At 39.2% G+C, this 27,009-nt stretch overlaps 2 protein-coding genes across 2 annotated transcripts in view; one reads left to right on the top strand and one right to left on the bottom strand.

The window, feature by feature from the left end:
• MCM9 (minichromosome maintenance 9 homologous recombination repair factor) overlaps positions 1-27,009 on the top strand; it is a 49,514-nt gene that overhangs the window by 11,755 nt on the left and 10,750 nt on the right. Inside the window, exons 7-9 of the mRNA XM_070733431.1 lie at positions 458-583; positions 6,015-6,134; positions 24,255-24,429. Coding sequence (XP_070589532.1) covers positions 458-583; positions 6,015-6,134; positions 24,255-24,429 — 421 coding nt within the window. The remainder of the gene's footprint in view (positions 1-457; positions 584-6,014; positions 6,135-24,254; positions 24,430-27,009) is intronic.
• Positions 11,639-19,814, bottom strand: ASF1A (anti-silencing function 1A histone chaperone). The gene is made up of 4 exons (XM_070733432.1): positions 19,308-19,814; positions 18,122-18,237; positions 14,375-14,551; positions 11,639-12,034 (listed from the first exon to the last, which is right to left on the bottom strand). Exons 1-4 carry the CDS (start codon positions 19,414-19,416, stop codon positions 11,822-11,824), a joined length of 615 nt encoding a protein of 204 aa, XP_070589533.1. The 5' UTR covers positions 19,417-19,814; the 3' UTR covers positions 11,639-11,821.

Genomic DNA, 27,009 nt, shown 5'->3' with positions numbered 1-27,009 from the left:
CACCTCACTGGAATCCAATTCTTTGGACCAAGTTAAGGTAAAATATGATTAGTAATGATGGGAATTTTCATTCTAAAGATCTGGAAATAATGATTCAATAAATCAATGAATAAATTTAATCTAAAAAAAACCCTTTCACCCTGCTATCTCTGTCAAATTATCCAATAAAAAGCATTGTATCTATCAGTTTATTTTTACTATAACTGAGTCAAAATATAATTTAAGAAAACATCAGTGATTTCTAAACCATCTACCAGTATATAAACCAGTATACCAGTATATAAACACTAAGCTGAATTATGCATGGTTAGTACTTGGAAATCAGGTCAAAGGAGACTTATCATTTTTCAGTTTAAACCAAAGACAGCATAATAATTAGAGTCATAGATGGGATTCTATGTGTGTCAGAGAAAGAGTCGTCAAAGTATATTAATCTATTACTCTTCACACATTGCAGGGAGGAATGAAATTTTAGCAAGCTTGTGTCCTCAGATTTTTGGATTATATCTTGTGAAATTGGCTGTAGCTATGGTGCTCGCAGGAGGGGTACAGAGAACAGATAATACTGGCACTCGGGTTAGAGGTTGGTATACAATATTCTCTTCCTTCTTTCTCATTCTCACACTGTAATAGAACACTTCTCTTTCTCTCCCAACTTGTTAGACATTGGCCTGAAAAATATTTTTAAATTTAGATTAGTTTTCTTCATTGTGTACAGTCCTGGGGAATTAAGATTAAGGATTCTAATTTCATGTTTTTACAAGGCATAGAAAGGACAAGTCAACATAATAATGCTTACAGGCAGAATCAAGATTAAAAAGATGGAATATACATATCTTTTACAATTTCTACTATATATGTGTGTGTGTGTGTGTATCCCTTAATTTTCAAATTCAGCAAAAAAACAACAACATGTGACACATACAGATAGAATTGTCGTCTATCTATAAAATTAACTGCCTTGGAAATGGCCCTGGGTTGGGCCGAGAGGCAAATATGGAGCTGTGATGTTCCTTCAATACACCAGGGTGATTCGACACAAAAATATGTAACCCTTCCCTGGTGCAGAGCTGAAGGGATTGGATACTGTAGCCTAGAGGTTAATTCTCTGCCTTACAAGGCAAAGGTTGCAGGTTCAAGTCCCAGTGGGTATGGCTAGCTGATGAGGCCAAAATAAGGCCGAAATAGATCTATCCTAGTCTCCCTTAATTTTCAAATTCAGCAGAAAAAAACCGTGACATATATATATATATACATACACACACACATATACATACATACATGCATACATATATACATATACATATATATATTCGTAGATTTTCACGGGTACAGTTTGAGATACGTTCTCAAACGTATCCCAGCCATAGAAACCAGACTCAGAACACACATTGTAAAACAATCAAGTAGCCTGCAAGTTCCAACTACTCAGGATATCACGCCTAATCTACAACCATTAACTAATCAGCATACCTCAGCTACATAAACGACCCCAATTGTTACCCCACTGAGTCACCAGGAAGTTTCTACACAGCAGGCAATTGCCAAGCCATCAAACCACACCCAGCCACCAGTATTTGTATGTAGATTGTTCTGAGTTCGGGTTTTGCCCTGTGTAATATTTTGCATGTTTATGCGACGTTTCGGCGAAATCACATTCACCATCATCAGGCTAAAGTTCCAATCTTTGTGTTGTTGTAAAATTGAATGTTAGCAACTGTCATTTCTTCCTAGTATATAGTGTGGGGGTGGAGATTTGTTTTGAATGTAGCAAATAGATTGGGTGATTATGTTTCAGTGATCTGATTGGTTGGTGTAATCATAATTATTAGAAGGAATGACATGGAGATTTTTATGAAGTGTTTTGTTTAAGGCTGATTTCCAAATATCAAATTTCTAAAATCATAATTATTAGAAGGATTGACATGCTGATTATTATGAAGTGTTTTTTTTGTTTAAGGCTGGTTTCCAAATTTCTGGTAGTCGGGACGTGTCATCTCTTTTATTTATGCAAAGGGGTCTCCTCTCAATCTCTATAGCTTCTAGAGCAATTCTTCTGTATAAATTCTCTGTTTTGTGGAGTAATTTAGTTTTTTCAAAGTCAATTTCGTGCCCTGTTTTTTTTAATGTGCTGGACAAGGGAGGAGGTCTTTTCTTCTTTTTTGACTGCATTCACATGTTCTGCTATGCGTTGGCTCACTCTTCGGTTAGTTTGTCCAATGTATGTGGCTGCACATGTTTTGCAAGGGATTTCATAGATTCCTTGGTATTCCAATTGGATTTTATCTTTGGGGCTCCTTAGGATATTAGATATTTTTTGGTTGGTGCAAAATGAAGTTTTGATGTTATGTTTGTGCAGAATTTTACTAATTTTACCCGTGGTGCCTTCGATGTAAGGAAGGATGGTGGTGCCATTGTCCTGTTCTTGATCTTGTTTTTTGGGGGGTGTCTCTTTTTTGATTAGGTTTGTTATTGTTTTCTCTTTGAATCCATTAGAAATTAATACATCTTTGAGTTTGTTCAATTCAGTTTTTAAGTGCTCATGGTCAGCTAAGCGTTTGGTTCTGGTGATGAGAGTTTTGGCCACTGAGGTGATTTGTGCGGGGTGGTGGTGTGAGTGTGCATTTAGATAACGGTTGGTATGGGTTTTCTTTTGGTAGATAGTATGTCCTAGGCTGCCATTGGGTTTTTTATAGACCAGTACATCTAGAAAGGGAAGTTGATCATTGATTTCTGTTTCCATAGTAAACTGTATTTTGGGGTGTAGGCTGTTGAGATGTGTGAGGAAATTGTCTAGTTTTTCTTTACCATGTGGCCAAATTTGGCAAGGTTTTGTAGAGGGGAGCCTATAGAACTGACTATTGGCCTGAGAGGTATTCCTTCCTTGTGTATTTTTGGAAGGCCATAGAGTTTTGGAAGATTTTTCTCTGGGGATGATTTTTTGCTGGATTTCTTCGCTGATGGGAGAGGCCTTGATTTTGGATATGTCCTTCCATATGTCCAAAACTCTATGGCCTTCCAAAAATACACAAGGAAGGAATACCTCTCAGGCCAATAGTCAGTTCTATAGGCTCCCCTCTACAAAACCTTGCCAAATTTTTAGCCAAATACCTTCAACCATATACAGAAACTATTACCTCATATGTTCAAAATTCATTCCACTTTATACAAATAATTAAAAAACAAAACCTACAACCCGATGACCTACTTGTAAGTTTTGATGTCGTGTCCCTGTTCACACAAATACCTATTAAAGAAGCCTTGACAGCTATCCAAGACAAACACAAACCCCCCAAATATATCCTAGACCTTACCAACCACTGCCTGACCAATACATACTTCATCTATAATGAACAAAGATATAAACAGATAGAGGGAGCCCCCATGGGATCACCTCTCTCACCTGTCATCGCCAACCTCTATATGGAATATTTCGAAAATAATGCATTAGAGCAATCCAAATACAAACCTAAACTTTGGCTGAGATATGTTGATGATACCTTTGTAATTTGGCCACATGGTAAAGAAAAACTAGACAATTTCCTCACACATCTCAACAGCCTACACCCCAAAATACAGTTTACTATGGAAACAGAAATCAATGATCAACTTCCCTTTCTAGATGTACTGGTCTATAAAAAACCCAATGGCAGCCTAGGACATACTATCTACCAAAAGAAAACCCATACCAACCGTTATCTAAATGCACACTCACACCGCCACCCCGCACAAATCACCTCAGTGGCCAAAACTCTCATCACCAGAACCAAACGCTTAGCTGACCATGAGCACTTAAAAACTGAATTGAACAAACTCAAAGATGTATTAATTTCTAATGGATTCAAAGAGAAAACAATAACAAACCTAATCAAAAAAGAGACACCCCCCAAAAAACAAGATCAAGAACAGGACAATGGCACCACCATCCTTCCTTACATCAAAGGCACCATGGATAAAATTAGTAAAATTCTGCACAAACATAACATCAAAACTTCGTTTTGCACCAACCAAAAAATATCTAATATCCTAAGGAGCCCCAAAGATAAAATCCAATTGGAATACCAAGGAATCTATGAAATCCCTTGCAAAACATGTGCAGCCACATACATTGGACAAACTAACCGAAGAGTGAGCCAACGCATAGCAGAACATGTGAATGCAGTCAAAAAAGAAGAAAAGACCTCCTCCCTTGTCCAGCACATTAAAAAAACAGGGCACGAAATTGACTTTGAAAAAACTAAATTACTCCACAAAACAGAGAATTTATACAGAAGAATTGCTCTAGAAGCTATAGAGATTGAGAGGAGACCCCTTTGCATAAATAAAAGAGATGACACGTCCCGACTACCAGAAATTTGGAAACCAGCCTTAAACAAAAAAAACACTTCATAATAATCAGCATGTCAATCCTTCTAATAATTATGATTTTAGAAATTTGATATTTGGAAATCAGCCTTAAACAAAACACTTCATAAAAATCTCCATGTCATTCCTTCTAATAATTATGATTACACCAACCAATCAGATCACTGAAACATAATCACCCAATCTATTTGCTACATTCAAAACAAATCTCCACCCCCATACTATATACTAGGAAGAAATGACAGTTGCTAACATTCAATTTTACAACAACACAAAGATTGGAACTTTAGCCTGATGATGGTGAATGTGATTTCGCCGAAACGTCGCATAAACATGCAAAATATTACACAGGGCAAAACCCGAACTCAGAACAATCTACATATATATATATATATATATATATATATATATACATACATACATACATACATACATACATACATACATACATACATATATGCATATCCTGCCTTCCTTTTTTTTGCCCTAACAGAATTTGCATCTCTTATTTAATATTGCATCTTACTTTAACCAATGCAAATTTTTGCTCTTGAAATTAATAGCCATAAATACCGTTATTCTTAGGCCTCTGTGTATGTTTAATGTGAACAATATATTAGGCATAGTTAATACCATAGTCTGAATTTCATTTATAAATAAATTCAAAATATCTTTAGATCTTAAAAAAACCCTCCTATTTGTGATGTCTTAAATGCACATCTTTTAAAAATGTGAGAGGTTAGAAAGGTCTGAAACAGAAAGTTTTCAATAGGAATTCTTATGGACATAATACTTAAGATACATAAGGTAGTTTGAACTTTAAATATACTATTCCATAGGACAAGGTCATATTTGTTTGAAAACTTTTAGAGAATTTAGCTGTTAAAGGTAAGACTATAAATTTTTATCACTACTTTAAAGTTAATGTTATATTCAAATAATATTAAAACAGAGAAAATATTAATCATTTTCAACCATCTGTAGTCAAAGGAGAAGCTTTTTTTATCTCTAACTAGAGTGTTTAAATTGGTCACGATAAACTTTCAGCCAGTTTTTGTTTATTTGTTTTATTTTCATATTGAATGCCTGAATTAATGCTTACAAGAAAGTGAATTATCTGCCTCTTGATGGTGGGCATGACCTTCAAAGGGTTTTGTTTATATGCCTATAAACATATAAATATAAATTTAAAAGTTTATCTTTCAAATAATGGTGTCATTTCTTTATTGGTGTAGAACAGAAGGGATTTTTAGAAATTAAGGTTCTGTTCTGAATAAGAGTTGTTTTTGTCAACTCTCGTTTGTTTTTTTACTTTGCCATTTAGAAATGATTCTTAGCAAATGTTTTTGCAAACTATCAAAAGGATGGACAATTCTGTCATTTTAATCACAGTTTTGCATTTACCTTTTCTTATGCACATATTAGTGATCAGTAAGGTCCTGCAGTAATCTGAGTATGAAAAGGTGAATCGTTTAAATAAATTTCCATGCTTTCCCTATGAATTATTTATCTTATTTTATTTAATAAACTTGTATGCTGCCCCTCTCTGAAGACTACATGTGGGCTTATATGTCTGCTTTTTATATTTCTTCAATTCTCATCTAAAATTTGATCTGTAGAAAACTTGGGCATCTTTACTCTACCTCCAGGTGAATCACATCTTTTATTGGTTGGAGACCCAGGTACTGGTAAATCTCAATTTCTGAAATATGCAGTAAAGATTTCTCCACGATCTGTACTTACAGCAGGAATTGGATCTACAAGTGCAGGTAAATGACGCTGCATTGGTATCAATTTTTAGAAAATGGGTAAGGGCCGCAGTGGTGCAGTGGTTAGAATGAAGTATTGCAGGCTACTTCTGTTGACTGCCAGCTGACTGCAATTTGGCAATTTGAATCTCACCAAGCTCAAGGTTGACTCTGCCTTCCATCCATCCAAGGTCAGTAAAATGACGACCTAAATTGTTGGGTACAATATGCTGGCTCTGTAAACCACTTATAGAGGGCTATAAAGCACTGTGAAGTGGTATATAAGTCTGAGGGCTATTGCTATTACTAAGAACCCAATTTCCCAAATTCTCCATTAATATGTAGCCTCTGCTGAAAATTTTACACAGACTAGTACAGGCAATCTGCTTGTCTTACTGTTAATAACCAGAGTTGTCCCTGGTCACATTTCTTCCTGCTGTGGTTCATACCCCCAGCAGTGGTTCACATCTCCCCTATTTTTTACCATCACTCAGATGATGTGGCTAGATCTCCAAAATCCTTGCCTAGCTTCCTCCACATTCAGCAAGCTCAGATATTCCTGTGATCTAATATGTCATATTTTGTTCCACGGTTGGCTGCAAATGCTATGATAGAGGAAGAAGCCGGTGCTGATGGCAGGCAAAAGTGCAACTCTAGGCAGTTTTTTTTCCCCATGAAGAAAACTGTTCCTATTTCAGTGATTTATGTTCGTGGAGGCAAATGACAGATAAAGGATGCTCCTTGAATTATATTTGAATCTTAATGCATGGTAGATGTACCCAGTCCAATAATGCATCAAGTTAGCTTGTAATTAAGGAGTGATTCTGTGCCTAATCATTATAGTACTATTTGATAGCTCAGGAAGAGAACTTTCATTTCTAAATAAGAGAGAGCAACCCATGTACTCTAGCCTCTTTTTGCAGTGGCTTCAATTTTCCAGTTCAGCAGCCCTGAATGAACAATGGCACAGTTTTTCTGATAAATGTGTTCACATGTCTTAACATATTGGTTTGTATGTGCTGTTTGGTTTTTTAAATTGATAGGGTTTTTAGTTTTTTTCTTAATTATTAGATTTGTGCCTGTACAATATTGTTTTATCGCTTGTTGTGAGCCGCCCCGAGTCTTCGGAGAGGGGCGGCATACAAATCTAATAAATTATTATTATTATTATATTTTTTTAAAAAAACAATACAAGCACAATGGGGGAAACATATCGAAGTATCATCATCCTGCCTCTGCAGCCCTAAGGGTAGAATAATGGATAGATTTATCCAAGGCAAAGTTCTCCAAAGGAGGGGGTGTGTGGATTCAGGCAGCAGAAATTAGGAGATACTGGAAATACACTACTGCTCAGGAAAAAAAAATAGTATGTGCTCTTTTACATAGGAGGTGGTAATCTTCCCAATGGACTTTATAAGCATCGTTAAATAATCTGTCAAAGTTTGGAAACTACATTCAGAGCATCTTTTCTATTGACTGCTCCTAGGAATTCCCACTAAAAAGAGAGTTGGAGTTCACCCGTTGGAGATACAGTGATACCTAGTCTTACAAACTTAATTGGTTCCAGGACGAGTTTTGTAAGGTGAAACATTTGTAAGACAAAACAATGTTTCCCATATGAATCAATGGAAAAGCAATTAATGCGTGCAAGCCCAAAACTCACCCCTTTTGCCAGCCGAAGCGCCCGTTTTTGCGCTGCTGGGATTCCCCTGAGGCTCCCCTCCATGGGAAACCCCACCTCCGGATTTCCGTTGCCAGCAAAGCGCCCATTTTTGCGCTGCTGGGACTCCCCTGCAGCATTGCAAAAACACGGAAGTCCAGAGGTGGCGTTTCCCAAGGAGGGGAACCTCAGGGGAATCCCAACAGTGCAAAAATGGGCGCTTCGCTGGCAACAGAAGTCTGGAGGCGGGGCATCCCAGTGGCGGCAGCTTGGGTTTGTAAAGTGAAAATAGTTTGGAAGAAGAGGCAAAAAAGTCTTAAACCCTGGGTTTGTATCTCGAAAAGTTTGTATGACGAGGGGTTTGTAAGACAAGGTATAACTGTATTTGGATTGGTAAATGGTGGGATTTTTCTTGTGAAAATGAGTTTCACTTGGGAATTTTCAATAACTGGCATGTGAGAAGAAAACTGCTAAGCTCTAGAATAGTAGCATGTGCAACCGATGTTAGCCTAGACTTTATTATCAGAGTTGACTATGTCAACTGACCAATTCTTGAGCAGATTACTCAGTCAGCAATTCTTGACAATCAGCTCAGGAATTGGTCAATTTGATATATTCGTTCCCTCTTCCTAAACAACATTTTTATTGATATTATTGGGAATGCCAATCTTTCTGATACAGATTCTAAAGAAATATTTAGCAACCATTAACAATGGCAATATTTCACCAATGGCCACCAGAACTGACATTAAGAGAATTTCAATTTTATGTCTCGTCATCTAGACATACCTTTACCAGGATTTGAACCTGTAGGCTTCTGGGTGCAAGGCAGGATATTAACCTCTAAGTTACAAGGCTTGACTCCAAATGAGCTTTTACCAGGGAATAGCATATGGTTGTTTTCTGTTGAAATCCCCATGGTATTCCCAAATACGGGAGGAAGCAACTTGCTTCCTTTTACCTCTCGGCCCCATGCAGGAGCCATATACAAGGCAGATATTTTTTTATCAATAAACTATAATATACATGGTTACATATTTTTGCTGATAAGTGAAAATTATATATTTATGTCAGCCGTTTATTGCAGAAGTGCACATGTTCTTAGATCAAGAGCCATATTTGGGCCTTAGAGAAAATATTCATATCTGTGTATGGATAAGAAATTAATATAAGTACTCAAAATGCTCATTCACATTCATACTAACATTTTTACATCTTTAAAATTCCTACTTAAATCATTCTTATTTCCACATTAAAATCAAAATTCATTCTCTTCCCATCACTTTACTTTACACATCCACCTTCATACTGTATATTAATTGTACTCTTAATAGTAGCTCACTGAATTCCAATAGTGGTGTGAGACCAAATACATTGCACTTCCCTTTTCACATTGCTAAACTTTATGGTAGAGCAACTTGAATGGAAAATCATGACATGTATGGCAGGCCCAGTGACATATACTGAATCCTGAGCTTCAGCTACAACAATTCATATCAAATATAGTCATTCTGAACCTTAACTTTCCTTTGGCCTTATCACCTCTAAGAATATTCACCTAGAAAACATAACATGCTTTGCAACCGTTTTCAGAATATTAGATAATAACAAAAAGCTAAAAAGGACAGAAAGTGAGCCCAGACCAGAAATCTAGCCATCTCCAGACTCCCGTCAATCCTTGTGTAGAGATTCCACCTAAGACAGAATTTCAGGCCATAGTATTTATAGTAGTTTCTTCTATCTTCAGGGAAGGGAACTTTTCAAGGAATAGGAGTGTTCAAAGATTAGCCAAGAGGGACAGCTTGGTCTAGTACAGTGCTTCTCAAATAGTGGGGTGGGCTCCCCTAGGGTTTTTTGCATTGAACAATAGCACACAACAGAGCAGGAGATATGAAAAACAGATAACAAACCCTTAAGAGATACTATGTAAAATAACAGGGATGGAAAGAAAAGAGGAGACGGAGATAACGAGACAAACGTAAGTCTCCTGAAAGCTAAGATGAGGAAATATGAAGCTTATATAGTGACTATGGTGGGAGACGAGGAAAGATCGGTATATTTACTGTGTCTAAAAATGTTGGCAGTGGACAGCATGAAGCCAAATAATTTAAGGCATCACTTAAACACATTACACCGCAATCACACTGATAATCCGCTTGCATTTTTTCAGTGAAAACGTGCCAAATATTGCAAACAGCCATCCTGGCGGAGAGTTGGGGGGGGGGGTCATGAAATGTTTACTTCTTCCTGGAGGGGGGGCATAACAGAAAATAATTGAGCACTGGTCTAGTGGTTAAGGCACCAGACTGGAAACTGGGAGTCCAGGCATTCTAATCCAACATGACCTTGGGCCAACCCTAAGAAGGACGTACGGCAATGGTAAGCCATTTCTAAAGCCTTACCAAAAAATCCCCAATGATAAAGCCAGGCAGTTACTAGGATTTAAAAAGCAGGTATGCACACACATATACATACATACAGCCAGTTATGGACAATTTTGGTATGCCCCATATTACTAACCAAGTCTCAACCAACTAATCTAATAATTTACCCATATAGATTCACACACAAATATACTCTTAAATATGAATGGCACAATCTAGAGAAGTCACTTATCATGTTCACAACTTTGCTTTTTGCAAGTCCTACCTTCTACCAACTATACGCAAATCTTTCCTCCAAGAGCCACCAACAAAACTGCCTGACATTTGAAGTGTAATGCACTAAGTTTAGCTGCTTAGAATGAAGGAAGAGACCAATAGTTACAAATTAAAGAACAGCATCCATGTGGATAATTCTACTGTACTTATAAAGATTTGGGACTTGTGTTTCAAACCATAAATTCCTATTACAGTATTTGCTACCTAATTAGGGGGATGTCTGGAATACCTTGGCCAGCTAATGGTATTAAAATTCTCTACTTCTGATTTGAGGTACTATACCAGTGATGGCGAACCTATGGCACGGGTGCCACAGGTGGTACGCAGAGCCTTATCTGCTGGCACGCGAGCCATTGCCTTAGCTTAGCTCCAACATACATGTGTGTGCCAGCCAGCTGATATTTGTCTCACACAGAGGCTCTGGGAGGGCATTTTTGGCTTCCAGAGAGCCTCTGGCGGGATGTGGAAGGGTGTTTTTACCCTCCCCCAGCTCCAGGGAAGGCTTTGGACGCTGGGGAGGGCAAAACATGAGCCTACTGGGCCCACTAGAAGTTGGGAAACAGGCCACTTCTTGCTTCCAGAGGGCCTCCGGGGGTGGGGGGAGCTGTTTTCGCCCTCCCCAGGCATTGAGTTATGGGTGTGGGCACTCACACATGCGCGATAGTGCACACCTATGCTCTTTCAGCACCTATGGGGGAAAAAATTCATCACTACCATATAATCCTAGTTGCGGCTGTGCCTTTTCCAACATTGCCTGGGAACTTAAAGCTTGGCAGACTTGAAGTTTTAGTAGTTGGTCGCATTCTTTTCTTACTTGTGGTAGCCATGATAATCTGACAAGTGTGCAATGGCACCTGGCTAGGGAAGACCGCTTTGGCAGCCTGTATATATACCACTGTGGTCACTGATAAGAGTGATGTTCAGTTGCACTAGACTGGTCTCATATGAATTTAAAATTAACATCTGCCGTTTGCAGGTAGCTGCCCTCTTTTGCTTGCGCCAGCTCTGCCCACAAGTCACACTCAAAGCTTCTAAAGCATAAAAAGACCATTGCAGTCAAGCTAAGCTTATAGGCTTCACTACAGCCCATGTATAATTTACAATTGAAAACAAGTAAACGTTATCATCCCTGCCTATGCCTAGTTTGCATCTCTTTATACATGTGGGTAATAAGCTCTAACACTAGATTAAATAAAACCCGGGAGTTACTTAAAAATAGCTTTATTTATACATCCACTCAAATACTTTTCCTTATAAACTTTCTACAGGGTGTGTGTTCTTTAAGCAATTTTCACATTTGTTTAATATGTAATTCCAAAGAAAAAGTTTCTGTGATAGTTGTGTTCTGTGTACTGTGTGTGTGTTTACATATAACATAGCGCAGAAGGTCACATGCAGTCCATATGAGATTCCAACATGACATTTAGAGAGTTTTCAGATGTTGGCCACCCTTTTGAGGCTGAAGGCAGGGCATCTGTAGAAAGGAGTGACTGGAGGTTTGGGTTACTGCTCTCGGCATCTGTCAGTTTTTCAGTGTTGTCCTCCCAATTAATATGGAATCTTGTGACTCTAGGATTAGATGCCAAAATATTCCTCTGAAGCTAGAAAACAGAAAGATGAATGTTTTAGAAGATGCAGATACATCAGACTTTCCTTTATATTAGATGATGTGTACAATATAAACCAGGAAAGAGAAAATTGAAGGTTGAGAAAAATAATATAGCTGGTTAAACGTCAAAAGGCAGATTGTTCGAAACAGGCTTATTCCTTTATATTCTGCTCTTTCATAAAATAGCAATCAAATGGTGCAAATATGGGTAGGAGAGAAATAACTCCGTCTTTTACTCTAAAGCAGAGGCTCCCAATGTGAGCCCATGCACCACAAGGGGACAATTTGATTTTTAATGGGAGCGATTGGAACCTTGTTTAAACCAACTTAATGGACTTTTAGGCTTCCTCCATGTGACTTCAGGAGTTCTTTGGAATAGTAAAAATTATATGTCACGGGAGGAGTGGGGATTTAGAGATGCTTAGGTGGGGCATGGCCCCCAAAAAGTTGGGAACCACTGCTCTAAAGACAATGCCAACACTTCACCACCAATTCCCCTTGTGTTTTCACTGAAGGTTTAAATTAGTGATTCAGATCTACGAAAATAAACAGATTAACATTTTTCCTCAGACAGAATTCACTCTCGCTGTATCACTTTAATTAATGATGAAATAACTTTATGAACAGGAGTAGTTAAGTCAGGGTGTCATATAATCCCCATTTGCAGGACCTCTTTCAAGTTTCCCATTGACACTGCTTGTAGGAAACTGGCAAAGTAGGCTAGTAATGGCAATCATGAGACATTGGTATCACAAGACCTTGGAGTAATTGCAATGAGGAGTACTTCAAGGACTGGTCATAAGTACCATCTGTTTGATGCCTCTGTAAGTTCAAACAATTGCTGAATTAGCAATTGCTAAGGGAGGATTATCTGTAGATATTACATTGTATAATATCAACTAGTAGCTTCAATACACTCTTCCTTTCAATAAAGGTAGTTAGGACATTTTTGTTCTGTAAAGTAAAATACTAAATTTACATCAAAGTCTAGGTAAAAGAAGGAATTTTTTCTGAACTGCCTGCAGTGAAGAAACAAAAAACTCCTTCCAAAATGAGGCCCCTTTAAGTCTACCCAAAAATTATGGCCAGGCTTAGAACCTGCTCCATTACATGCTTTCTGCTATAAACTGTTAATAAGCAGCATCTGTCACTAGGCTAAGGGCATATACAAAGGGACCATGCATTCCTAGACTAACTCACCAGTTGATTTATGTACTAGGGCTTGATGCCTAGCTCACATTTCACTTTAACCATCATTGTTAAACTCACTGAGATCATTAAGTTGAGGTCTAGCTATACACTAAAGATGAAGTAATGAGATTTCTCTGACAATATATTCTCCAGTTCGTCATTTGTGAAGACAATTCCAGATTTGTTTTAGGGGAAAACTCAAACCAACCTTTTTGTTTCTTGCAAGCAGACCTATGTGTGTGTGGAAGGAAACTGCACTTGTATTCTAAACCAACAAGGATGGATTTAGAATCTTAATTTTTAAAGAGCAGGTTAAGGCAAGGCTGGTGTCCCTTGTTCCTTTCTCTTCATCTCCTAGCTGTGCAACAGTTTCGTATCCTTTATGTTCTCTTTCAATTACTCCGCACCAATACACTTCCCCCTCTGTTACGGGCACTTGCACTCTAAACCAACAAGGATGGATTTAGAATCTTAATCCCAGTACTTACCATCACACAGGTGGTCCTCACCCACTTTGACAGTTGCACAGCGCCAGCCTGCTTTTTCCAAGCCCAGCGTGCTGATACTGCCTGATATTCAGTGACTGATGAATGCTTGGAATGCTCAGTGCCCAGAACAGTTTCTAAGTCTCTAGTTTGGAGGAACACTTTCAAGTAGGTTTTTTCCCCCACAGTATAATGCCATGACAGCGAACCTATGGCACGCGTGCCACAGGTGGCACACAGAGCAATAATAGAGGGCATACAAGGTGTTGCTCTATGTCAGCTCCAGCACTGATTTTCGGCCATTTTCACTTTCCCCAGGTTTAAGGGAAGCTCCTGAAGCCTGGGAATGGCAAAAAGTGGCCCAACAGGCACATGAAGCAAAAAAGATTCACCATCACTGGTATAATGAAAGGGACTAGGGAGAAATTTTGGGGGAGAGGTTATCCTCACTAGTCTACCAACATTCACTCAGCCCATCCTGGAGTAAGGAATGACTCCGGAGGTACAAAATGTAACATTAACACTAATAGATGACTAAAAGCTGCTTAATTTTTACCTATTAACTGTTGCTTACTTTTTAAGCATTGTTGGTTAACCAATTCTATTTTAGTTTAGTGTAGGTTTTACAAAATGGAGACTTGGATATAATATCCTACCTTAGAAAAGTCTGGCTTTACTGGAGGGTTTTCCCTCAATTCTGTTTCAGTATATTCGTTGTTTACATAATATCCAACTCTGATAAATTCTTGACCTCTGTAAGTGCAGGTGATTAAGACAACTGTTACACCTACAGCATCTGCATCAGGAATAAGTCCTGGATTAGGAGCATCTGCCTATAGTAAAAAATAAAAAGGAAGAGGATTAATCAAATTACCATAAATAATTTACATTTCAAACACTCATTTTTTTCAATTCCTGGGATAAGATCATATTCCAAATTAATTTTTAGAAGACTTACTAGCCTTCTTTTACCTTAGAATTTTTTAAATACCACCACCAAATGAGTATACCTGTTACTAATAAGATCATTTAATTTTAGAAGTTACCTATCTTAATCCCGTATCTCAAAAAGCAACTTCTAAAGATTGACTCCTTCAACTAAACTTCATATTCTCTGACACGTTCTCTCTCTCTCTCTCTCCCTCTCTCACACACACACACACACACACACTTGAAGTGATAAATCTCAAAAAAGATTTTCAGGCTTAAGATATACAATTAAAGTATATTATAATTATCAGAATATGGTTTACAGTGTTAGTTTTAAAATTATAAAGTTTGAAGTCTAGCTAATATAAACTGATGACATGTAACTTTTAAAAGATCATGCCCCCCTTAACTTCACACTAAGTATTCATCTCGAATGAACCACTTTATGTTGAAGTTTTAAAATATTCCTGACCCTTCTAATTACCTTCCACTCAAAAAGAGATAAATGCTATGTGACATGCATTTTTAAATGGAAACTCATTCACCTTTTTTTATAAAAGTGCATTTAAAAGAAGTTTCCTTTTGCTTCTGAAATATAAATTTGTTCAGGAGCAAATACACTGAATTTCAAATTGCTTCCAATTTCTGCTAACTGATAGAAATGTACATTCACAAAGTTATGTACAAAATCATATCAGAAAAAAAAATCTATTTTTATTGGCAACGTAGAGTATAAGGAACATGAAGGACGGTGATAGAAGCATCTTGGGATTCATTTTTTAAAAATATACCAGTATGTGTACTTAAACTGTTTTCACAATTTTTGTTTTTAGTTGTATGTTCGGAAGATAAATAAGCAATACAATTTGTTCAACAAACAATAGTTAAAACAAACCTAACCACTACAAGATAAAATTAGATGCTCATACTACTTTTGCTAACTGTGCTTCCCATCTCTGGTTCTAGAGAACCACCAATAATACTGAGAAACTACTGGTAAAAAAATAACAGCCAATCAAAAATTTAGACCAAAGTGGAATCAACTAACTCAGGGACTTAATGCCTTAAATAATTATTGTATTTAGTCTTTCTGAAAGCTAATTTCCAATGGTGAGAAGCTGCAGAATGTAGTAATCTACCAAGAAGCCTCGCTAGTCACTTCCAGCAGTAAAGTATTAAAAGCACCACCTCTTAATAGGATTTTAATGAATAAAATTTTCCCCTGTCTGGCACTAGCCATGGTGCTGGACACTTGTAGAAAACCTAGATGTTCTGGATTCATTTGTGGTCCACAGATATCTTGGCTACTTTTGCAATTATCTCTAATCCTGCCTCATGTTCAATAAACGAAATGGCTCACTTAAGAGTCAGAGCAAGGTAAAACAAGTGAGAGGCTTAGCTTTGTCCACTGTAGTTGTGGGAGAAATTATTTTTACAGAATAACCCATTTTGAGAGATCTACCATTCTTTGACCTCTGGAGATCAGATAAAAAGGGTTATCTTAACAGAACATAAATATTTAACAGAATAAGAGTTGGAACAAACTTTTGGAGGTCTTCTAGTCCAACCTCCTACTCAAGCAGGAAATCATATATCATTTCAGACAAATTATTGTCTAATCTCTTCTTAAAAACTTCCAGTGTTGGTGCCCCCATAACTTCTGGGGACAAGTTGTTCCACTGATTGTTTTAACTCTCAGGAAATTTCCCCCCAGACTGATTCTACTCCACTTATGGGCTCTTACGTTCCTTAGCAATTACTTTTGTTCTGGTTCAATTATTGTTCACAGGGATATGCTGTATTTTTTGGAGGATCAGACACACTGGAATATAAGATGCACCTTAGTTTGGGGGGAGGAAAACAAGAAAAAAAGGGCCTCTGCCTCCCAGCAATTTGTCAAACAGCACAGATGGTATACACTGTTTGCTGTGTATTTCTGTGCATGTGTGCCTGACCCATAGAAATAGCAAAGAATTGGAGAAATGTACATTATGGCAGTATATTAATGCCAGAAAGTTTTCTTAAATGTGGGAAGTTATTACATACCTCCCAATTATTTAAATAAGATATATTCCAGACATGATTAAGTCAGGGTTTAACTCAGCTGCCTTATCTTAATACTAAAACAGGACACCTACTGTACATTTCAGATTATACTTTTACAGATTTTTAAAACTGATGTGGCTTTCTGAAAGTATACATTATTCTTTATTATTTAAAAGCAGATACGATAGCACTGGGCCTCTTCAGATCAAGCATTTATTTTAAAAAGCTTCATTTTGTTAAGTTGTCTAGAACAGTGTTTCCCAACCTTGGCAACTTGAAGATATTTGGACTTCAACTCCCAGAATTCCCCAGCCAGCGCTGGCTGGGGAATTCTGGGAGTTGAAGTCCACATATCTTCAAGTTGCCAAGGTTGGGAAACACTGGTCTAGAACAATAATAAAGCAGTCTTCAAAAAATAAGTCTAACAATTTGAACATTCTATAGACATTTATAATTATTGTCTCATCTCCTTGTATCCAGTTTCAGCAACCGATTATCACAAGAAAATAAAATTCTACCTCTGCCTCCCTTGCCGCAAAAGCTGCGCTTTAGTTACACTTTCATTTTAGCATGTAGCTTGCCTGCAGACTCAGTCAGCTGAGGGTCAGGAAGCAACTAATCAGTTGTTTGGTTTAACAGGCCCTGGGCTGTTTGCTGCAAGGAGGAATATTGCTGGGAGGTAAAGGCCAAAGGGTGGGGTGGGGCATGTGCTGGGGCTACATTTGGTGTATAAGACACACCCAAGTTTTCACCCTCTTTTGGGGGGAGGGGAGGGTAAAAAGGTGTATCTTATACTCCGAAAAATATTGTATATGATTTAAAACAAATGTCAGGCAAAGATAGTTATCTAACCTTGGCTTAAACTGTTTTAAACAAATGACAGCTCTGAATTTCAGTTACATTTATTATTGTTGTTGGTCTTTTTGTTATTATTATTATTTGATTTATATGCCATCCCTCTCTGAGGACTCTGGGCCGCTTATAACATATAAAAAAGATAGTATACATTGAGATACAGTTAATTTGAGTTAAGTTACATTTAAAAATTAAAACTATTAAAATACACACATATCCATTCATACAAACTCCTTATACATTCATTGGCCAGGGGGCAGAGTCCAATGTCCCCAAGCTTGGCGGCATAGGTGGAGGGTAGGGACCTAACCGGTCGCTGGGATTCATTTGGCAGGAGGTAGTCCCAATGAATTTAACCAATGAACTGGTGACATTTGATTGTGAAAAAATAATTTCTATTATACTCTTATTGAGATAGGTAGGTAGGTAGATAGATAGATACATACATACATACATACATACATCACGTACCATGATATATGTGCAAACTTGGTAAACATAAGAAATATCCCTGCCTCCTATCTGCCCCCAAACAATTTAGAGAAGCAACTATTGTTTAAGAACTGGCTTACCTGAAATACAAACATGTGTCTTCCAGCAGGAACAGGGCCTACTAGAACTGAATCTAAAACTTGATCATATTCCTCACTTTCTGCTGAGCCCACATAAATGATTTTCCATTCCAAATCTACATTGGAGAAAAAAAACTTAAATAAAACGTTCAAAATTTAGGTTTTACTAAAAGCCCCCCATGTCTTTTCCCCAACAGTAACAAAACCCCTTGGAAGCCACTATCTCTTTGAACTTGAAAACAAAAAAAAAATCATAATCTTTAAATTTAGCTTCGATCAAATCAAGCCTTTAACAACCAAATGCCGAAGCCAATGGTGCTTAATTGAAAATGAGTTCGCCCTGGGTCGTTAAATTGAAATTTCATTTTCAAATTACAAGCCCCAATTCCAGGGGTTCCTAAACTTGGTCACTTGTAGACTTGTGGACTTCAACTCCCACAATTCTCCAGCCAGCTATACTGGCTGGAGAATTCTGGGAGTTGAAGTCCACAAGTCTTCAAGTGGCCATGTTTGAGAACCTCTGCTCCAACCCCAATTCCTCCGCCCACCGGGGAAGACCGAAGACAAGGCGGCTCTTTGCCCGCCAAATTAAATCCCAGTTTGCAAGGCTTTGAATCGACTCGGCGGTTTTATTTCGCTACTGAGCGAATTGCTCTGCTTTAACATCCCCGGACCTGCAAAGAAGGTCCGGTAAACCGAAGCGCCCTTCCGAAAAGAAAAAAAAAGCAGCTCACGGAAGGAAGCAAAGTAGCGCCGCGGCTTTACTCCTCCCGCCAGGACTTTCCACGAGCCCCTCGGAGAGAACATACAAACCAGCATATCCCAAGCCCACCTAAAGCCAGGCCGTTGCTGCCGGAGCTTTTGCCCTGCCTCAGCGTGCCCCCTTTCCTGGCTCGGGCACTGCTCGTTTTCAAAGCCCTCCTCCTCACGTACGCGCCTGACCAGCCGCTCACCACGGCGGCGGCAACAACATGGCTGCTCCCAGCACCCGAGCAACTTCCCTGCAACTTGGCGGCTTCCCTTTTCCTCGCGGGCTGAGGTGGAGGAAACCCGAGTGCCTCCGGCTCGCCTCCTCCGAGGGAGCCCGGCCGGCGGGAAAGAGATGCTCCCGCCGCCGCCGAGGCCTTTGGAAAGTTTAAGCCGGGGAGCCCGGGTGAAAAATACGGGGGGCTCGTCGGGGACTCACCTTCGGAGAGGTCCTCTATGCACTCGAAGGTGATTTCGAACTGGAAAGGGTTGTAGAAAGGCGAAGGGTTGTCCAGCACCACGACGTTGTTCACCTGAACCTTTGCCATGTTGGGCGGGGAAGAGGGAGGGGAAGGGAAGGAAGCGCGGGGAAGAGGACCCGCGAACAATGGTCGGGAGCGCGTCCCTGTTTGCCCGCCCGAGAAAGTGCCAGGGGGGCTCGCGTTGCGCGGGAGACCGATGCCGGCCAAGGATGGGAGAGGCGACTTAGGAAAGTTCGCCGCTGGTTCTCTCTTCTGCTCCGGCCGCTTGTTTTGGCGGAGGCATCGGGCGGCCGCTCGCTTTTCTCTCTCTTTTTATTTAATTTTCTCTCTCCCCACCCCGAGAGCGCTCCGCGCTGTTTTGCAGCTTTTGCTACTCCACCAAACTCCAGCCCATTTTCCCCTCGGTTAAGTGGTAGCGCGGGCCCGGATTGGCTTACGGGCGGAGCCGTGACCCTCCCTCCCGCTTCGCCGAGGTTTCCCTGAGAGAGCAAAGAAGGGCTCCGTGGCTGGAGCGGAATGGAGAAGCTTCGCTGGCGCTCCACCTGCCGGGCTCGGCGCTGCTGCCGCCGCCTTTCGCAAACGAAAGCGCCCGCGGGACTTGGCTGGGAAGGGCGCTGTAGGCCCGGCTGGCGGGGATGCCTGCCGCCGCCGCAAAACGAGAACCCCGAAGCTCTAGCTTTGCCGGCAGGCCTGGGGCCGTGATCAACCAACATAACTATTAGATCCAGCCATAATAAGGTGTACGATTGTATGTAATGGGGTTTTTTAATAATGTTTTTCATTGTCTTATTGTAAACCGCCCAGAGGCCTTCAGGAGTGGGCCGCATACAAATTCAGTTAATAATTTTATTTATTTATTGAGTTTGTATGTCATCCCTCTCGTGGACTGGGGCAGCTCACAACAAACATACAATACATAATAAAACAATTTGATCCAATTAATAACAGTTAAAAGACTTAAAACACATCCTAAAAGCTTAAAAACATTCGATTCTCATTCACTCAATCCATAGATTATTCTAACCACATTCGTTGGTTGGGGTGGGGGAGAGATCTAATGGCCCCAGGCCTGCAGGCCAAGATGAGTCTTCAAACTTCCCCCCCCCCAAAGCAAGGAGGGTGGGGGCAGTGCAAATCTCTGGGGGGGAGCTGGTTCCAGAGGGCCGGAGTGTCCACAGAGAAGGTTCTTCCCCTAGGCCACGCAAGCCGACATTGGTTGACGGGACCCTGAGAAGACCAGCTCTGTGGGACCTCACCAGATGCTGGGATTCATGCAGCAGAAGGTGGTTTTGGAGATAATCTGGTCCTATGCCATGTAGGGCTTAATAATTAAGTAAATAATTATTCATTAACTCTCCATCCTTTCCGCCGCCTCTTTTAGTTTTGCATAAAAAGTGGCCTGGGTTTTAATTGAAAGGCTTGGTGTGTCATTAGTAAATCACCGTATTCCATCCTAGTGCAGAGGACCTGATAGCGATGGATTGCAATAAAGAGAATACAAGGTAAGCCTTCGGCTTACAACGATTCACTTAGTGATCGTTCAAAGTTTGTTTGTTTTTTAAGTGACATGGCTGTTTTTCAAACTTAACGACCCTTGCAGCATCCCCCATCGTCATGCGATTGATATTTGGATGCATGAACGACTGACTCATTTATGACAGTCGTTCTGTGATCATGTTGATGATTGTGTCATGTGATCATCTTTTGCAGCCTTCTGCCAAAGTCAGTGGGGAAATCAGATGCACTAACTAATCTTACTAATTTAACAATTGTTGTGATTCACTTAGCAAATGTGAGAAGAAAAGTTTTAAAATGAGGCAAAGCTCACTTAACAAATCTCACAAAAGCATAAATTTTGGGCTCAATTTATTTATTTATATATTCGATATTTTTTTTTATGCCACCCTTCTCCTTAGACTCAGGGTGGCTTACAACATGTTAGCAATAGCACTTTTTAACAGAGCCAGCATATTGCCCCCACAATCCGGGTCCTTGCAGTCGTAAGTTGAGGACTACTTGTACATGTAGTGTGTGTGTATATGTATATATGTATGTACACACATACACAGAGAGAGAGAGAGCGATGCTGTCTAGTGACGTTCACATTAGCAACTAAGTGATCTCATTAACTTAACCCTGTTTTAGCTGAGGAATTCTGGGATTTGAAGTCCACATGTTTTAAATGGCTGAATTTGAGAAATATTGGATTCAACCAAAACCTCTGGCCTTGGTTCAATAAACTTTTTGTATTTTGCTGCATGGTTGGCTGTTTCTTAGGGCATTGTGACCACAGACACACACACACGCGTAGTTAGGGCAAAAGATTGCAAGTATCCACTTGCATCGGATGTCAGGATGCAACTAGGTACTGTCATTTGCATGATGTTGCATATATATCCTGTTTTGGCCTAGTTCTGTGATGGCGAACCTATGGCACACATGCCAGAGGTGGCACGTAGAGCCCTCTTTGTGGACACACGCGCCATCACCAGCTTTTCTTCCATGTTCCATTGCATGCACGCATGCCAGACAGCAGGTCGAGCATGTGCACTGGCCAGCTGCTCTCTTCTGGATTCCAGCGCCAGAACTCAGACGAGAGCATCTGGCTGGCACACATGCATTTGACAGAACATGGAAGAGCAGCTGGCTGCTATGTGCATGTGCATCAGCCAGCTGCTCTCTTCCATGTCCCGGTGCTCCAGCGTGGGCATGCTCCTGTTTCAGCACTCAGTGGGCCAAAAAGGTTAACCATCATTGGCCTAGTTGTTTGCTGCTGTTGCCAGTTATTCTAATAAACTTTGGAAACAACAATGAAGTAAGTGCCCAGCTAGTGTACTGTTATTTCTTATTGGGATTGTCAGTTGCCAGTGGAGAGAATATTCAATATTCCATCCTGTCTCATATTGTATCTATGGGATTGTCAATGTTTTGGTGATCCTGAGCTCCCTTTTCTCCCCAGACTTTAGACAGAGAGTCAAAATCCTGAAACAACGATTGCTTATGGGCAGCTGTAGCAGTGGAATAAATTAAAAAATTACACTGAGATTCAGGCAAGATGTAATTGGAAATATGTTTGGAATTAGACTTCAGCCTCTGATAGAAGCATTTCATCTATTTTTGAAGGTTTGAGTTCATCTTTAATGCTGCTTCTGGATCAATGTATGTGACATCTTAACCAAGAATGCATTTTTGCAGCTTACAATGTTTTTCTAGTTGTAGCCTTTCTTTCATAGCCCTCTGCATATAATTGATGGCTTGGTCACATTTCAAACTAATTTAGTAAATGTCATTGTGAAGCTGCCTTTCAGAAACATCCAGAAATTGTAACTATTTCAGAATTATTGTGTTCCGTCATTGATTGGTCCTAGTCATTGAATTGCACCAGTACTGTGTAGATCAAAAGCTTGTGGCTTTAAATTATCAGGGTTTTTTTCTGGTAGTATTGTTTCATTGTTAAGGAATAAACCTTGGTCAGACTAGAATGGCTGAGTTTGAGTTTCTTTTTGCCTCAAAGCAAATCTATAAGTATATAATTAAACATGCTAAAGTTACAGTAGATTAATATTTTCAATTTTTTAGCCTTTTCCAGTTTGGGTAAACACAGCAAATAGCCATGCTGGTTGTCAAATTCTAGAACATGAAGTCTATAGATCTGGAAGGATGCTGAAATGGGAAAATTGTACTTCTTCGGTATAGTATTGGAAATATAATACAGTGTTACCCCTGCAGCAAAACAATTACAACAGCACTAAAACTATACTTTTAAATCAGCAGCAGACCGAAAAACAAATTGCCAGAGCAGCATGAATATGAAAATATATTTTTGTTCTAATTAAAATAAAATGTTATTCCCCTTTAAGAAATGAAAGTATCTTATTTTCCATGTGATGAACTTTCAAAGTGGTGATAGTTTGAATGTGATGAACTATCAATGATATATTTTTTAAAAGGAGTAGGGCCTTCTCATGTCTATATTTCAAGCAAATACCCTACATTTAAAAAAAATAAATATGTGACTGGCTTTATTTATTCCATTAATTTGATTGATTGATTGATTAATTAATTAATTAATTGGATTTATATGCTTCACCTCTCCAAAGACTCAGAGATTTATTCTAGTCTTTTTAATTGTGATCTGCTTAAAAATGCAGAATTTTCATGAGAACCTGTAAGAAAGTTCTTTGGTTAACAGTGCAGATATCAAAAATGTCAAATTTGTTCATATGGTTTAAGCATGGGCTTTGGAAAGTAACTCTGAGATAACACTCAGAGCAGGAATACTCTGCTTTCAAAGGTGCTCTTTCAAGAGACAATTGGACTTTCTGGTTTTTCTTTGAAGGCATTTCACTTCTCATCTAAGAAGCTTCTTCAGCTCTGGCTGGATGGTGGGGAATGGAAGGATTTATACTTCTTCAAGACAACTGGTCATTTGCATTCTTGTAGAGAGTCATTGAGGCCACCTAGAGGTTTATCTGTGCTTCACAGTCACTATACTAACCTACCCAAGCTTCATGCTCTGACGAATCCAGAGCATGATATCATGGTCTTTTGAGACTGAAGGATACCAATGCACAGTCACCTAAGTAGTGCAAATGGGTGTGGAGCCTTCTTGGAACTTTTGAAAGCACTGTGTTATAAACTGGAGATAGATGATGTCATATCCCTCCCCCTCTGTTGAGAGAGGGATGTTCAATTTTAATATAGATAGCCTCTTTTGAACAGTCCTTTCTCAATAGAGGGGGAGAGATACGACATCTTGTATCTCCAGTCCACAATCAGAGCTGAGGAAGCTCTTTCATGACCTGGAGCACAGAATCTCCATAGACCCTCTGCTTTCAAGTGCATTTTTGAAACACCTGCCTGTAATTGTACAAAGCTTTTACAGGGAATATTTTGTTCTCAAGGTTTGACTGTGACTGCTGTGAAAGACTCTGGAGAATGGAATTTGGAGGCTGGTGCACTGGTCCTGGCTGATGGAGGCCTCTGCTGCATAGATGAGTTTAACAGCATCAAGGAACATGACAGAACAAGCATCCATGAGGCCATGGAGCAGCAAACCATCAGTGTTGCCAAGGCTGGGTAAGTACAGTGGTGCCTCTACTTACGAACTTAATTTGTTCCGTGACCAGGTTCTTAAGTAGAAAGGTTTTTAAGAAGAAGCAATTTTTCCCATAGGAATAAATGTAAAAGCAAATAATGTGTGCGATTGGTGAAACCACAGGAAGGGTGGAAGCCCTGTTTCCTCCCAGGACATTCCTAGAGAGGGCCCACGGAGGCTTCTCCCTGCCTTTTCCGGTTACAGTTTCGGAGGCTCGGGTTTGTAAGTGGAAAATGGTTCTTCAGAAGAGAAATAATAATAATAATATTGGCTAGTAAAATTGGCTAGTAAAATTAAATCATAGCAATGTTTTAAGAATAAAAATTGAGTTAATTGGAGACAAAACTGGGGGATTATGTGTCATTAGAGTGGTCTAATGCCAAGGTTATAGAAATTATAAAAATAGGGAACATAATATCATTCTGCCAAATATAAGTTGAGCAAAGGTGAGAGACATGCAGGGAACGGTATCAGAGGGAGGAAGAGGAAGTAAAAGGGGAGGTAGAAGAGAAGGAGTGGAAAGAAGTAGAAAATATAGAAAGTTAATAGAGAAATGATGAATGGAGAGAAGGAGAAGGGGGAGAGAAGGAATAAGAAAGTAGGAAGAGGGGATGAAGATTGAGGGAAGGGAGTGTAGACTGAACAACAGGAGTTGGAAAAGGTGCAAAATAAGATACTGATTTATGAAATATTGAAAATGTCTATAATATATTTTAAGGTGTACAGTGGTCCTTCGATTTTCGCGGGTTCGAACTTAGCGAAACGGCTATACCTTGGTTTTTCAAAAATATTAATTAAAAAATACTTCGCTGTTTTTTCCCTATACCACGGTTTTTCCCGCCCGATGACATCATACGTCATCACCAGACTTTCGTCCACCTTTAATAAATATTTTTTTAATAAACTTTAATAAATAAACATGGTGAGTAATAATCTAAATGGTTGCTAAGGGAATGAGAAATTGCAGTTTAGGGGTTTAAAGTGTTAAGGGAAGGCTTGTGTACTGACTCTAAAGTGTGCAATAGGGTTGATATTCCTGGAGGCGTCGGCAATATGGTAAATGATTTAGCTTTACTAGATAAATGGTCAAAGCAATGGAAACTGCAGTTTAATGTTTCCAAATGTAAAATAATGCACTTGGGGAAAAGGAATCCTCAATCTGACTATTGTATTGGCAGTTCTGTGTTAGCAAATACTTCAAAAGAAAAGGATTTAGGCGTAGTGATTTCTGACAGTCTCAAAATGGGTGAACAGTGCAGTCAGGCAGTAGGGAAAGCAAGTAGGATGCTTGGCTGCATAGCTAGAGGTATAACAAGCAGGAAGAGGGAGATTATGATCCCGCTATATAGAATGCTGGTGAGACCACATTTGGAATACTGTGTTCAGTTCTGGAGACCTCACCTACAAAAAGATATTGACAAAATTGAACGGGTCCAAAGACGGGCTACAAGAATGGTGGAAGGTCTTAAGTATAAAACGTATCAGGAAAGACTTAATGAACTCAATCTGTATAGTCTGGAGGACAGAAGGAAAAGGGGGGACATGATCGAAACATTTAAATATATTAAAGGGTTAAATAAGGTCCAGGAGGGAAGTGTTTTTAATAGGAAAGTGAACACAAGAACAAGGGGACACAATCTGAGGTTAGTTGGGGGAAAGATCAAAAGCAACATGAGAAAATATTATTTTACTGAAAGAGTAGTAGATCCTTGGAACAAACTTCCAGTAGACGTGGTAGATAAATCCACAGTAACTGAATTTAAACATGCCTGGGATAAACATATATCCATCCTAAGATAAAATACAGAAAATAGTATAAGGGCAGACTAGATGGACCATGGGGTCTTTTTCTGCCATCAGACTTCTATGTTTCTATGTTTCTATGTTTCATAGCCAAAAATAGTTTATTTACTTCCTCATCTCTACTTCGCGGAAATTCGATTTTCGCGGGCGGTCTCAGAACGCATCCCCCGCGAAAATCGAGGGAACACTGTATTGCATTTTGTTATAAAAATGGAATTTGTGGAGAAAAATTTTAAAAAATCTTTAAAAAGAAAAAAAAATTGACACGCCCTGTGAAGCAATTAACCATTTTCAATTTAATTACTGAGATCAGAAACAACGCAATTAAAACAGTATGTTCTATAAGGATGTTATAAATCACGCCAAATCTAGATGGCTGGTATATGGACATTATAGATCACAACCCAGCCCAGATTGCAACTCTGCAGCTCCAAAGCTCTTTCACAGCTCCTTGATATCTTGAATGTGTTACTGCATTTTAACATCCTTCCAACATTTTTCAAAATTGCCAGGGGAAGAAGCGGCAGCTTTTGATTGACTATTAGCTCTCATTTTTTCCCATCTCCTGTTTGAGATTACCATAATGAATTGTTAAAATTTGCAGCAAAGTTTTCTGGATGTGTATAAAAGCTGGATGCATGAGAAAATAATGCTCTTTGGTTTTATGTTTACATCACCCTTGTACCAATGTAAGTCTGATCATAAACACAAACTTGAAATAACCATTACTGGATATTATTTTCAGCAAAAGTAGAAAT

The sequence above is a fragment of the Erythrolamprus reginae genome, chromosome 1 (assembly GCF_031021105.1).
Source record: "Erythrolamprus reginae isolate rEryReg1 chromosome 1, rEryReg1.hap1, whole genome shotgun sequence".
NCBI classification, from domain to species: Eukaryota; Metazoa; Chordata; class Lepidosauria; order Squamata; family Dipsadidae; genus Erythrolamprus; species Erythrolamprus reginae.
This window is presented reverse-complemented; position numbering and strand designations above follow the sequence as displayed.

Coding starts and splice junctions, on each gene's coding strand:
- ASF1A (XM_070733432.1), bottom strand. CDS start 19,416: ATGGCAAAGGTTCAGGTGAACAACGTCGTGGTGCTGGACAACCCTTCG. Junction 14,552..18,121: donor GACACATGTTTGTATTTCAG/GTAAGCCAGTTC, acceptor TTTTTACTATAG/GCAGATGCTCCTAATCCAGG. Junction 12,035..14,374: donor TAAAGCCAGACTTTTCTAAG/GTAGGATATTAT, acceptor TCTGTTTTCTAG/CTTCAGAGGAATATTTTGGC.